The 14,821-nt window shown below is 43.8% G+C and overlaps 1 protein-coding gene across 5 annotated transcripts in view; it reads left to right on the top strand.

Moving 5' to 3' along the window:
- usp8 (ubiquitin specific peptidase 8) overlaps nucleotides 1-14,821 on the top strand; it is a 28,015-nt gene that overhangs the window by 2,144 nt on the left and 11,050 nt on the right. For all 5 annotated transcript variants that reach the window (XM_063188349.1, XM_063188351.1, XM_063188348.1 and 2 more), the window contains 13 exons: nucleotides 6-183; nucleotides 472-616; nucleotides 765-850; nucleotides 1,311-1,452; nucleotides 2,053-2,095; nucleotides 2,717-2,888; nucleotides 3,688-3,850; nucleotides 4,360-4,501; nucleotides 10,757-11,016; nucleotides 11,372-11,923; nucleotides 12,885-12,959; nucleotides 13,341-13,615; nucleotides 14,191-14,412. In XM_063188349.1, coding sequence (XP_063044419.1) covers nucleotides 80-183; nucleotides 472-616; nucleotides 765-850; nucleotides 1,311-1,452; nucleotides 2,053-2,095; nucleotides 2,717-2,888; nucleotides 3,688-3,850; nucleotides 4,360-4,501; nucleotides 10,757-11,016; nucleotides 11,372-11,923; nucleotides 12,885-12,959; nucleotides 13,341-13,615; nucleotides 14,191-14,412 — 2,381 coding nt within the window. In that variant the 5' untranslated portion in view covers nucleotides 6-79. The remainder of the gene's footprint in view (nucleotides 1-5; nucleotides 184-471; nucleotides 617-764; nucleotides 851-1,310; nucleotides 1,453-2,052; nucleotides 2,096-2,716; nucleotides 2,889-3,687; nucleotides 3,851-4,359; nucleotides 4,502-10,756; nucleotides 11,017-11,371; nucleotides 11,924-12,884; nucleotides 12,960-13,340; nucleotides 13,616-14,190; nucleotides 14,413-14,821) is intronic.

Below are 14,821 nucleotides of genomic sequence, written 5' to 3'. Positions count from 1 at the left end.
TCCAGCCATGACATTGAGGAGGAGCATGTGAGAGCATCGACTTCTGCAGGTAAATGTGAATCTCAATTTGTCTGCCAAGATGCCGGCTGTTTCCACGGGGGCAAAAGACCTCTACCTGGCAACGTCACTGGGCGACCTTAACAAGAAAGCAGAGTTCAAGCCGGAGAAAGCCAGCACACGGCAGTAAGTACGATTTCCCATTAGTTCATAGTAAAATTCATATTGCAGTGGTAGGCATAACATTTCAACAGCAAATCAAATTGTCTACTTAAGTCTGTGAAAATCGTCAGTGTTTCAGGTCCTCAGCTTATACTAACAACACCACATTAGAGAATAACATGATACTCAAGTTTATCAGTATACCTTGGGTAGAACATCACTTCTCAGATGTGCAGGGTTACAAGAAGGCAGTCTTTAAATGATGAGTAGATAAAATAGTGTGAGTCATCATTCATTGTGTTTTGATTTCAGCTATGTCCAGAGTGCCTGCAAGATGTTTAAAGCGGCAGAGGAGTGCCGACTGGATCGGGATGAAGAGAAAGCCTATGTTTTGTACATGAGGTACCTAGCAGTGTATGATGTAATCAAAAAGAGACCTGACTTCAGGCAGCAGCAGGTAGGATATTGCATATCAAAGATGTGGCTATCAGTAAATTCTTGTAAACATAGTCACATTCTTTTCTATGAAAAAACGCTTACATTGGACTTACACTGTTTCATGTGGTATGTTTTTTGTTTTGTTTTTGTCATCGTCATCATCGAAGGATTATTATCTGTCCATGCTTGGGCCGTCAAGCTTCAAAAAATCAATTGAAGAAGCCGAGAAGTTGTCCGATAGCCTGAAGCTCAGGTTAGTCCCATGTCTTTAATTTTGATGCATCTCGTTGAAGGGACACTGTGTGAGATTTTTAGTTGTTTATTTCCAGAATTCATGCTGCCCATTCACTAATGTTACCTTTTCATGAATACTTACCACCACCATCAAATTCAAAGTATGCATTATGACTGAGAAATTGCACTTTTCATACATGAAATGGGGGATCTTCTTCATGGTCCGCCATTTTGAATTTCCAAAAATAGCCATTTTTAGCTGCAAAAATGACTCTACTTGGACCATACTAGAAAATATTTGTTTATTACTTAATAAACTTTCATGTAAAGATCAAATTTGGCAATAGGCAGTCCAGTTTCAATGAGCAGCATAGTTGCAGTACCTTTTTTGACCATTTCCTGCACAGTGTCCCTTTAAGTTTATCGAGATGTACATGTTGTGTTTATTGAACCATTTTGTTTTTTTTACGACAAATCAGATATGAGGAAGCGGAGGTGCGTAAAAAACTAGAGGAGAGGGAGAAACAAGAAGAGAGGAGAAAAAGGGAGGAAAAGCAAGAGAAGGACGTGGGACGAACTGTATCGAAAGGGCCAGCCGATTCCACCAAGGACAACACGAAGGTACTGCCTGCCTACCTACCTACCTGCCTTTGTGATGCTGTTAGACATGTTTTATTAAGCCATTGATGCCTAAGGCACCTGCAAAAAAGGGTGCTGAATGCCTGAGCTCTTTTTAAGAAAAGCTGCCCTCAGCCTATAAAAACCTAAATACGTCAGCTTCTGAAGCACATAAAAATATGCATCAAGTTGCATTTAATCGCTAAGACCCTCATCTTTCATTTGAATGTGTTCATTCATCTCAAACAAACAGATTTTGAATAAAGTTGTCTCACATCTCATGAGCCTAAATGTTGCGTAATGCAGCTCCAGGCGCCAGGGTCAATGTTGCGTAACGCAACATCAGGCATCAATGGGTTAAGCCACACATTGACAGCACAGGTCCAACTTAATCTTCGTTGTGGTTTAAAGATGCACTGCTAATCTTGGGTCATTCTGTCAATATCATTAATTTCAGAGTTTGCTTTAAGCATAGTACATTTTGTGGCATCATATCAATGATTTGCAAGTAAGGTATTTTGGATGTGTGTTGGAACTCATGACCAAAAATGTTGTGCAGTAACAATGCCACAGTAATGCAGCAGTCTCACTTTTTTAATACAGGTGAAAGCAGAACAGAATGAGGCAAAACATGTACCATCCAAAGGTAAGTCTCAAAATGTTTGTACACTACGTGTGAGTGTTGTAAGTGATAGCTGACGTCTGTGTTTGTATGCAACTTGCATTTGGATTCCAATGGATTCCAATAATCTCTTGGTAGCCCAGGTGGTGTGAACGAGATGCCTGTTCGTATAGAACAGGGGTGTCAAACTCAAATTGACTGAGGGCCAAAATCAAAATCTGGAACGAAGTGGCGGGCCAAACTCAACAATTATTTTTAAAAAATTGACTAAAATTGTGCATGGATGCACCTCATACTCATAGTTAAACACTCTTTCCCATCATATTTGTCAGTTCAAATGTGTCTGCATATACTGTGACACAGCAAATTTCATGTTCAAGTTGATATACATACATACATACATACATACAGAGTTTACCTCTATACATTAATGGTGTATGTGTGACAACTTTGAAATGATCTCGCGGGCCGAATAAAATGGCTCCGTGGGCCAAATTTGGCACCCGGGCCTGAGTTTGACATCCCTGGTATAGAACATCGTTGCAAGTCAAGCCTCAAAATGGGGACCACAATTAGGCTCAGTAGTGTAGTAAACATGGCAGTCTAGCGTTTTGAGACTTCTCACCACTGGACATTCCTCTTCAGCTGCGGTGCCAATGGGAGGCATCTCGCCCGAGAAGCTCTATAGCATGATGGTGGACCCAAGTCTCAGTGTCATTGTCATGGACGCCCGGAGCCAGCGGGACTTTGAGGAATCCCGAATCCAAGTGCCAGCACAGGCCTGTGTCAGCGTTCCAGAGGAGGCCATCTCGCCAGGGTAGGAGCTCCTGTCTCTCTCTCTCTCTCTCTCTCTCTCTCTCTCTCTCTCTCTCTCTCTCTCTCTCTCTCTCTCGGTTGGTAATATGTTGATTGAGCCAATGCTACAATGCTACACGGATCCATTGACTTTCACTAGCTTAGCGACATATTCCCTCTTTTAACTTGTCTTAAAGCAAGACAACGCTTAACATGAAAAATAAGACCCTTTACCACCTTTATTAACCCCAGCCAAAGATTTTAACTGTATTAAGCCCCAAAATAGTGGCATACCCCTTTAAGGGCAGACCATAGGACCTATTCCAAAGATATTCAGTATGGTAAACCAAGATAAATCGTAACACGAGTCAGCAATGCCAATGAGTGGGATCAAGTCTGGTCTCCTAAGGGGATGTAATCCTCTCCTTCCTCTAATAATAATTCATCATCTCTGACGTTTAGTGGCGGCTTATATACGATGTGCGCTACTACTATCCTATCTTGTTCGTGACCGACAGACCTGCTTTCCCCTACAGTGGCCTGTTATTATCAGGCAGCCGGGCGTCATGCCATACTCGATCAAACAAAGCCAGTGTTTCACTTCCCTGGAAGTGGAAATGTACTGCTACATTGGAAAACCCCATTTTCCTTTCCTCACATGTGCACATTGTTAATTTGCATAAAGCCTTTGCTTAACAAATTGTGTCAGTGTTTTAATATTAATGACTCAACGCTGTTTGTGTTTTTTTAAATCCCACCACTATGACACCCCCCACCCTCTTTCTCTCTCTCTCTCTCTGCTCTGTGGCAAATGTTTGCAGGATAACTGTGAACCAGATTGAGGTGAAGCTTCCGGAGTCTTCTAAAGAGCTGTGGAAGCGCAGGGGGTTTGTGGACTACATAGTCCTGCTGGATTGGTCCAGCTCTGTCACAGACCTGAAGCTGGGGACCACTCTGCAGAGCCTGAAAGATGCCCTTTACAAGGTGAGGTCCATTGCACCAGTGTCTACCAAGGCAACACCCGAAGCTAGGGATGCAAATTAACGATTCATTCAATCATTGTTAGTTGATTGACCTTATCGGTCGACGTACGATTCATTGATAAGCAGCGTTCTCCACCCCCCCACCCCCCCCAATCTCAACGTAAAAAAGTTAAATTGTAATTAAAAGTGAGATGTAATGCTAAATTTAAATGAAATTCTATTCATATTCTTTAATACAAGGTGATTGAAATGTTCCCACTCTTCATGCCCCTCTTCACACCCACACTTCCACCTACATGCCCATTTCACCTGATCATTGCAATTCATTATTTAAATCGATTAACGCATTAAATCATATCAGATTTGGTTCTCTGCATTTCAGAGCTTCCGCGTGCGTGAGTGCGTGCGTGCGTGCGTGCGTGCGTGCGTGCGTGCGATGATTATGAATAGCTTTAATGGTGGATCTCTATATGGCACCAATACATGTACATCCATGTGTCTTGTCCACAGTGGGACAGTACCACCATCCTGCGTAGTGAGCCCATGGTATTGGAGGGCGGCTACGAGAGCTGGCTGCTCTTCTACCCCATGTACACCACCAACGCCAAGGTGAAGCCGCCCAGGCAGCAGGCCCTCAGCACCATGCCACAGCGTAAGTAGTGCACTGCCCTCACGTCTAGTAGTCACTTCAGCACCATGCCGCAGTGTAAAGGTCAGATTAGACTTCTGCATCTGCGCTCGTCAAAAGTCGCGTGGGAGTGGCCACGAACCAACATTGTATTCATGCATCTGCGAGTTCTGGTCCGAGGTCTCTCGTCGCGAGCCACATTTGAAATTGCGCTATTGCGCCTTTCACTGCATTGTAGGCCTAAACACTGCGGTCATTTAAGCAATGTGGCTTTCTAGCCCGGTTAGCTAGGTATTTTCACACAAATTGCAAAGGCAATGCACTGGTATCATTATTTGACATACCCAGTCTGTTTTCACGAGCAGAAAATGCAAGCATGTAAAGACAGTTGATTCTGCCGATGTGTGTTTACATTCGGTGGTGGAAGCTATGGTGTAAAACCGCAGGCATTGTGCCACGAGTGTTCAACTGATGCATTGTTTGTTACTTAGCTTGTAGCTTCGTGTATTTGCACACATTTACACACAAGGCATTAATTAAGTTTTTAACAGAATACAGCTCTGCTCTCGCAAACTACTGGCATTGCGCTGCCACAAGAACAGAACAAGGAAGTAGCGAGACGACCAATCATAGCGCCTTCTTGTCTGAGTCCTCCGCGTCCGTCCGACGGATAGTTAGAATTTTTTCGAGGCGCTCGACGACGGGCGCAGAGCCTCTGCGCTGGGGGCGTGTACTCGCACAGACAGAAGACGGACGGACGCAGAAGCAATGCGTCCGAAGCATAGATCTAGCTTAAGTAGTGCACTGCCCTCACGTCTAGAAGCCATGCTGCAATTGTTTTTCTTGATATCATCTCTCCAAGTTAATGTATTTAGTTGGCTTTTTTCTTACTTAAAGTATTTTGATTATGTATATTTGTTGACTTAGTATTATATTTCATGGTTTTATGCTTATTGTTTGCTTTATCTAATTATATTTTGGACATTTTAGTTTTTTATATCGGCTACATTGAAAAAAAACAGATGCTCTCAATTGTATTTCTGAGAATATAAATAGAGGCTTCCATTCCATTCCATTGGCACTGCCAGCCAGAGCTTTCAGAGGAGGGAATGGGGCGTCTACTCCTTCTCAGGGGTGTACTAAGGGGTATCGCTATATTTAGAATCTAGCATAGTCAGTGGTGCACTTAGAATTGAGCTTTGTTTGGTGCATGACACAAGGACAAGGAACCTGTTTTTTGCATAGGTGGTTTTGTGATTTTGGTTAGACCAGGGTTTAAAACAGGGGGTTGGTTGAACGCTTTATGAATGTTGAATGTGGAAGATGAATTGCAATGTTGGTTCAAGGTATTATTGTATGTCTTTGTATGAAGGTAAAATGAAGTAGGCTAGAGGTGCACTGCACACATCCAAGACGTAGGTGCAGGACAAAAGGTTGAAAAGTAAAAAAGCAACACGGGAGCAGTGTGCGGACACATTGAGTTTTATTTTCATATGAAGGTAAATTGTACATGCACTTTCTAACCCTATCTTATTCGATATACAGTGCATTTTAAGGCCATTCCACAGAGGTTTGCACTGTGCATTTATTATAAACAAAAGATATATCCAGATAATACTACTGGGGGACATTAGACTTTGTAATGCCGTACACCATGGAAAACAAAGGAAATGACACCCAGAGATAAATGAATACAAATTAGCGTGCATGTTCTGGCAGTATTACTAATAGTCAAGTCAAGTCAAGTTTATTGTCAATTTCTTTACATGCACTGGTCATACAAAGAATTTGAAATTGCGTTTCTTGCTCTCCCATAATAAATACTAATGTAATGTAAAGTATGTAAAGTATGACACAAACACTGACCATTAGGTGTTGGAAGGCTGGTGTTGGGGGCTAGACACAGTTTCACATTGGATTGATTTGTATTGGATTATATGTACAAGCCACTGTGGTTGAGTAACTTCGTCTTCAGACCAGTGAATGGATCCATAGCTTGACCAATAGCTAGTTGACCTTTGTTTAAAGGTATACTGTGTGATATTTTTAGTTGTTTATTTCCAGAATTCATGCTGCCCATTCACTAATGTTACCTTTTTCATGAATACTTACCACCACCATCAAATTCTAAGTATTCATTATGACTGGAAAAAAATCATTTTTCATACATGAAAAGGGGGATCTTCTCCATGGTCCGCCATTTTGAATTTCCAAAAATAGCCATTTTTAGCTGCAACTTGAAAATATTTGTTTATTACTTAGTAAACTTTCATGTAAAGATCAAATTTGGCAATAGGCAGCCCAGTTTCAATGAGCAGCATAGTTGCAGTACCTTTTTTGACCATTTCCTGCACAGTGTCCCTTTAAGGTTAGCAATGAACCCTGGTTGTTAATTATTTCTGTGATATTTCAAAAAGCCCAAAAGATTAGCTGGATCTCAAATCATTGAATTGTTGCTCTTCGTAACCGGACCCTAATTAAAGGGCAATTCCGGCCAGTTTGGATTCATATCCCATCTTGGGTGGACCCAGGGAAAAGAATGAAAGGGGAAACCGTGAGAAATTTTCATGCGTGCTGCGCAAAGTTGTTCAATTGCGCTGTTTTCGGTTAAACCCTGGCCCGTCGGGCAGGTATTTGACCTGTTTTAAAGCTCATAGCGTGCATTAAAACCCTTTTGAACGCTTTGGCCGTGGTGTGTGGGTCCATACAAGTCGATCTAGTGGTTCACAGTTCCATTAGGTTGCACAGGTACGATACAACAGGAGTTTTCAAAAGTGGCGCACCTACCTCTTTCAGCTTCCGCCTTCCAACTACGTCCGCAAAATGGTTCGCCAAAGTGATACTTCATAGTAATCCATTTTAATTTTGTCCACCAAAGACGAGCCACAAGAAACATATTCACACGTTTCCACGTCCTGTGTTGTTATTGTCTCGCAGATTCACTTCTCAATCTCTGTCACTGAACGCAGTTTAGTGACGTCACGGTGTCACATGACTCCTGGAAGGAACGCACATTCGCTCATCCAGTTATTATACAGAAGGAAGAGAGAGAGGCGCTGTCGTAATATACTGTTTGATATTTTGAGATGGATCCTTCGTTGGGGTCTGGTGGTTCAATTGAAGAGTTTGGTGGCCATGGTCATCTTTTTCGAACCAGAATATTTGTTACAGATAAAGAATTATTGCCACATGTGCAATTCTTCAATTCAATTCAATTCAATTCAATTCATGTGCAATTCCACATTGCCACAATTACCACAAAACACAACAAATATTCTGGTTCGAAAAAGATAACCATGGCCACCAAACTCTTCAATTGAACCACCAGACCCCAACGAAGGATCCATCTCAAAATATCAAACAGTATATTACGACAGCGCCTCTCTATCTTCCTTCTGTATAATAACTGGATGAGCGAATGTGCGTTCCTTCCAGGAGTCATGTGACACCGTGACGTCACTAAACTGCGTTCAGTGACAGAGATTGAGAAGTGAATCTGCGAGACAATAACAACACAGAACGTGGAAACGTGTGAATATGTTTCTTGTGGCTCGTCTTTGGTGGACAAAATTAAAATGGATTACTATGAAGTATCACTTTGGCGAACCATTTTGCGGACGTAGTTGGAAGGCGGAAGCTGAAAGAGGTAGGTGCGCCACTTTTGAAAACTCCTGTTGTATCGTACCTGTGCAACCTAATGGAACTGTGAACCACTAGATCGACTTGTATGGACCCACACACCACGGCCAAAGCGTTCAAAGGGGTTTTAATGTACGCTAGGAGCTTTAAAACAGGTCAAATACCTGCCCGACGGGCCAGGGTTTAACCGAAAACAGCGCAATTGAACAACTTTGCGCAGCACGCATGAAAATTTCTCGCGGTTTCCCCTTTCATCCTTTTCCCTGGGTCCACCCAAGATGGGATATGAATCCAAACTGGCCGGAATTGCCCTTTAAGTTTCAAATCCTGCAGAGATTTTCACATTTTTAGTCCAGTGTGCATACCAATACTGAAATCTTAGGAACACCTTGGCCCAAAAAAAACCTTCAAGTAATGTCGTGGCAATGTTTTTGGGTCAAAGATGTCCAAAATGAAATTGTCCTTCAGTGTAACGGATACCTTCTGCTGACTGTAACTGTAAAAAACATGACTCTTTTTATCTATTTATTTTTTCCAGTGAATTCATGAAAGCCTCGGCTGTCATCCATTCACTTGAAACAATTTAAAAATCATGCTTTTTTACAGTTACAGTCAGCAGAAGGTATCCGTTACACTGAAGGACAATTTCATTTTGGACGTCTTTGACCCTTTTACAATAGTAGATTGGATGGTCACATAGGTCTGCTGTTATAATCTAATGTTGCCGGGGGGGGCTTTATGTGTGCTATTTCTGTTATTTGCCAGTGTGACTGCGTGGTGCCTTGTATTGTGTGTTTTCTAAGATATCTCTGATATCTCCTTCCCAATGCCAGCTACTGCAAGACTGTATGACCAACAGCCAGCAGCCAGTACAGTAGATCATGCAGTACTAAAGAGCTGTCTTTCTCTGACCGTGTTTTTTCTAATATGCACTTTGCTCATCTGAGCCCGAGGGCTCTGTAGCATCTCCAATGTCACTCATCCTTTTGCTATTGATTATTATGTTGTGTGCTGAAACCTGAGTCTCAATGATAGCCTTGTTATTGTTGTGGATGGTTGCTGTTGTCATTTGTACGCATGCAACTTGACCAGGTCTATGATGTTTAAATACTGTGAGAGCTAGTTGTGCGTGTGTGAGTGTGGTTGTGCGTATGTTTACGTGGTTGTGCTGCACTGTTTTGACTGCTCCATGGATGTTTTATATTGTGGTGTGTGTTGTACTTGATATATTTGACTGCCTCAATCTGAAATCTCAGGATCATTGCCTGCCTACAAGTCAGTGTTTGTTCAATTCTAGCATGACAGTAACTAGTAGGATACAATGCGGTTGCTTTGTCTCTCCCCCCGCACCCAATTGTTTTTCCTTTGTCCATTTTGACGGGCGTCCGTAGACAAGCTCCCAGTGACGTGGTGAGCGTGATGTGGTTTGCTTACATGCTGCAAAATTCAAGCGGAAGTAGCCTCCGTCCGTCATGTACTAAAAGCCTACTTAGATATTCATGGCTTCCCTCTTTTGATTTACCACATTGCAGGGCTGGGTGATATGGAAAAAAACCTACATCACGATATGGATTACTTTATATCACGATAACAATATATATCACGATATAGCACAATTACACACGTTTTCAATTATTCTCTTTATTTGCTCTTTATTTTTTCATGTCGCAAAACAACCTTTCTTTAAAATGGATCTTTTTATTCTTATTTTTACAGTTACATGAACTTAGAGTGTGTATTGTGACAAAATGAAATGTAATGAAATGATATTCAATTGTATAAAATTGATAAAATTACTATCACGATATAAACGATATAGGAGAAAGGTCACGATATACACTTTTATATCACGATAACGATATATATCGTCATATTGCCCAGCCCTACACATTGCAGGGCCTATGGATAAGTATTACGGTAGTATGAATGAGCTGTCCTATGGATGGAGAATTATTAGTATGAGTGGACTGTCCTAGCCTCGCGCGCCATCCTACGTACTTCTGCCAAGACACTTGGCTCCGCACTACGTCTGGTACCTGTCTTCTGTGGAGCGATGTTGACCGGTAGGATTTGTGCCGGTGTTCTGACAAACGGTCCTACATTGTAATTTTATCCTACGGTAGGATGTTCTGTCAGACATGTCTGTTAAACGGTCCTACAACGCCATAGATAGACGTCAGACATGTTTGTTCAACAACTTATAAGTTAAATCCTGATTTTTCCGAAAATGTCCTTCCTGCTTCCTGCAATCGCGTCGGATGAAAAAAGTCCAGACCATGAATACGAAATGGAAATGGTAGTATTATGGGATGGTCAGGACCAGGCTAGGACTGTCCTATGGATGGAGTAGTATTAGTATTAGATGGACTGTTCCCCTTGTTGATGCTGTAACTCAGCTAATATCTTTTATTTCGACACATAAAAGCCATGGCAGGTCTTTACAATACAATACAGTACAATACATTTTATTTGTCATTGTGACGAGCACAACGAAATTGAGCATTCCTTGTTGGAGCAATAATATTTTTTATTATTATTTTTTTAAACACGGTAGGGCCATAACTGTCCTTTCTTATGATTACCTTACCCATTGCTGTGTGTGTGTGTGTGTGCGTGTCTGTGTGTGTGTGTGTGTTCCAGTGAACTTCAGCTACCCGTCCCTGGAGGATCCTAAGCCCCCGGTGGTGGTCGCCCAGCCCCAGCAGCCAGTGCAGGTGAACGGGAGGCCGGCGGATGAGGCCCCCCCTCTAGAGCCCGCGGCTCCAGAGCCCTCCACTGTGGCGCTCCACCCCGACACTCTGGACGGGCCTGGGCCTGGGCCTGGTCCAGCAGGGTCCACAGAGACCAAGAGAGCCACGCCGTCAGCACAGACTGGCCCAACGGTTAAATCAACTCCTCAGGTAACGCCTTTGGGTGAAGGCCAGGGGATATGCTGACGGGGTTGTTGATGGAGGTGATGGGTGTATTTTATCGGGAGATCAATCTAGAAAAAAAGCACATTCTTTTACCAAAAATGTACACTTTTTTTGGTGATACACATACTGTAAATCAATGTAACAGTTTGATTTGTTTATTGTTTTATATATAATAAAAAAACTGTTCTTTTCCTAGTCGTCCATGGGAGAAATTAAGTGTTAAGACAATAAAGACCGCAGGATAAATAAAGCCCCCCATACAGTATTTCTGGATATTATGCACAACAAAAGAACAAGCATAAACAACATGCATCAATATATCTATGTTTTAACTCCACAGTTCGATCGCACTACAAAGCCTTCCGTCAAAGTGTCAGACGGCTCGAGGCCCTCCAGCGCCCCCTCTCAGCAGCCCCAGAATGGACCGGTGATGCCGCAGCCAAACCGCTCCGTCAAGCCCACCTTTGGCCCCTCGTCCCAGTTGTCGGAGGAGGAGCTCAGCCAGATCCACGCAGAGGCCGCCAGCGTCGGAGACAAGGCCCGTCGCGAGATGGAGCAGCGCAAACGCGCCCAAGAGGAGGTGGAGCAGCAGGAGGAGGAGGAGTGGCGACGGAGGCAGGAGAAGGAGGAGGCGGAGAAGAGGAGACAAGAGGAGGAGGCCGCTGCCGTAAAGGCTGCTGCACTGGTGGCCGCAGCAGAGGAGGAGGAGAGGAGGAAGAGGAGGCAGGAGAGGGGCAAGCTGGAGAGGAAGAGGGCGGAGGAGGAGGAGGACAAGGTTGGGGAGCAGAGGGGTGGAGCGCTGGGGTACCGCGCCCAGAATGGAGAGCCTCCGCACCCCAACAGCGTCTCGCTGGACTCACACGTACCCAATAATGTGGTGAATGAGATCAAGGTAGGTCTCGCCAAAACACTTTTGCCCCTCAACTGTCTAACCGTGCGATCACACCGCCGGCGTTCAACGCGTGGAACGCGTGGTAATTGACTTTGTATGGGAGGGCAGGCGGCAGAAGTGTTACAAGCCGCAAAAGCGTTTCTAGAGCCAAGGGCGTCAAAAGTTGAGGGCGTCAAAAGTTGAACTTCATCTAAAAATATGTAATGAGCTCGGCGCCAGCAGGCGTCAGCCAATGTAATGTTCTCATTTTTCTAAACACGAGCTTCGGTTATTCGAGATCCCTGGTCGAATGCTTCAGGTTGAATCGCTTGCCACCTTCAACGCCCCTGAAATGTGCTTTCCAGGCAGGAGTCAGCAGCGTTGTAGCTCTTCCAACGCCGGCAGTGTGAGCGCACGGTAAAGCTACGTTCACACACGTCGCTGCTATTTACTAGCTTCTCGGTCGCTCGCCTACTCGCTACTCTCTCATGGAACGTTTGCTGCACGTTCCCACGGCTTTAACTGCCAATTCACAGGCGAGAAGTACCAAACTCTGCATTCCAATTGGTTACTCGCTTACTCGCCTCGCTTGAAGTTAAAATATTTTCAACTCCGGATCCGACCACATCGCATCGCTTGTACGCTACTCGTCTCGCTGGAACACACAGACATTTAACCAACAAAGTTTAGAGTGCAGTCCCATTTACATTTGTTTATTTTGTCCGTTCAATAGTCGTCCTAGTCGTTACAGACTTGACGGTTCTGATTATTCCTGGTTAGCTTTGAAACAACTTTAGTTGTGATATTGTTTCATATAAATACAGGTTGTATTGTATTGTATTGTATTGTCATGATGATGATTTGTTGCGTAATTTTTACAGTCAGGTATAATGAGAGCAGTCAGTGTCATTGGTAACGTTACTTCATAGTATTGTGGCTGCTTTGACGTCTTCATTTTTTTTTCTCCCTGTGTCTGTGACAGCGCGAGCCTCTAACCAGAGCACGCAGTGAGGAGATGGGACGCACTGTTCCCGGCCTGCCCATCGGCTGGATGAAGGTGAGTCCACATTCACACACCACATTATTATGCACCAGGCAAGCTGCCCTGGAAGTCTAGGCAGAGGGGAAAAAAACACAAAATACTGTATTTTTAAGAAGTAACATAGCAGGAAACACAATGTGTTTGAAGGTCATCATGACACACAGTAATGTTTTGCAAGTGACAACTGTTATATCGTTCTTGTATTCGAAAAACACGCCTCCATTTTGACTGCAACAGAGTTTCCTTCCCTATTCGTTCAGACGTATGGGACACGTAGTGTGCCTTTAGCTTCAACTCCAGAACTCCAGATTAAATTCAGGACTGACCTCATCACATTTGTTGTGTGTGTGTGTGTGTGTGTGCCGTGTGTGTGTGTTTTGTCCTTTCCCGACCTAGTTCCTGGACACGGTGACGGGCACGTACCGCTACTACCACTCTCCGACCAATCGCGTGCACTTGTACCCTCCCGAGGTGAGCGTGCCCCAAACGCCCCCGTCGACGCCCAAACAGCAGCAGAAGCCGGCGGCGCAGCCCAAGGTTCCAGAGGTGGAACGCGAGCGCGAGCAGTCCAAGCTCAAACGCTCCTACTCCTCTCCAGACATCACCCAGGAGCTGCATGAAGAGCCACCGAGGAAGCCAGCACCCATCCCCACCATTAACAGGGACACCAAGTACGTACCAGAGGGTGTGTGTGTGTGTGTGTGTGTGTGTGTGTGCGCGCGCGTGTGTGCATGTGTGCATGAATGTGTCTTCACTTACAGTATATTCCTGTTATTTGAGGTAAAAAGTATATTTTGCCATTATGAAGACAAGTGCCTACAAATTCCCATCCATCCTTGGGCTCAGTGCTAATGGTATACTGTAATTGGCAAACTAATTGGCTGTTAAGGAACACAGTAAGACCTACAATATATTTTTTAGCTACCCATATCAAAATGAAACTGTATTCGTTGCTATCTAATTGTACAACCCCATGCTGTTACTGCAGAAAAACTAAGCCTTTTTGTTTTGCTATTTCCCTACCACACATAGTTGATGGAGAGGATTGTGCACATCCCAGGGAAAGGTGCAGGACGAAGGTCAACTGTAGTTTTCAGAGTGAGGAGTCCGCACACTTAGAATCCTTTTTGTTGTGTTTTATTTTTTCATGGCAGGATGATCCCTACCCCACTTAGGCCTATAACTGCTAGCATGTATGCTAACGTTGAGAAACCCATCCTTTTTTTGTTTTGTTCATTCCTCATAGGCCTATAACTGCTAACACGTACGCTAAGGTTGAGATCGCCAGGCCGTCGGCAGCCAAGATCCGGAGCCTGAACCCGACGTTCGGAGGGCTGGGGCCAGCCCTGACGGGGTTGAGGAACCTGGGAAACACCTGCTACATGAACTCCGTACTGCAGTGCCTCTGCAACACGCCCGTCATGGCCGACTACTTCAACAAGAACGGATACCAGGAGGACATCAACCGGTAAACAAACTAGTCTAGAGCCTGCTTCTCAAAAGTGTTGTCGCTTTACACGTTAGCAACTTCAGTTGGTTTGCAATACGAATTTCCATAGTTAACAAACCAAGTTGCTAACTGGCTAGCAAAAACATATATGGTCTGTAAAGTGTCTTTGAGTGTCTAGAAAAGCGCTATACATAACCAATGTATTGAAGAGAGAGGGTCTAAAGCACTCTGAAGTCCTTGAAAAGTCTTTTATTTAGACATGGTCAAGCCATGTCCATGTCTAAATATAGGACTTTTAACGGACTTCAGACTGCTTTAGACCCTCTCTCTTCACCTCATTGCCATTTTGGATGCCGATTAGACCTGAAGATTTGTATTACCTCACAAACGCAAAGTATTCTTTCTCTAAAACCAATCTATTGTTATT

This window comes from Engraulis encrasicolus, chromosome 22 (genome assembly GCF_034702125.1).
Source record: "Engraulis encrasicolus isolate BLACKSEA-1 chromosome 22, IST_EnEncr_1.0, whole genome shotgun sequence".
Lineage (NCBI taxonomy): Eukaryota > Metazoa > Chordata > Actinopteri > Clupeiformes > Engraulidae > Engraulis > Engraulis encrasicolus.
This window is presented reverse-complemented; position numbering and strand designations above follow the sequence as displayed.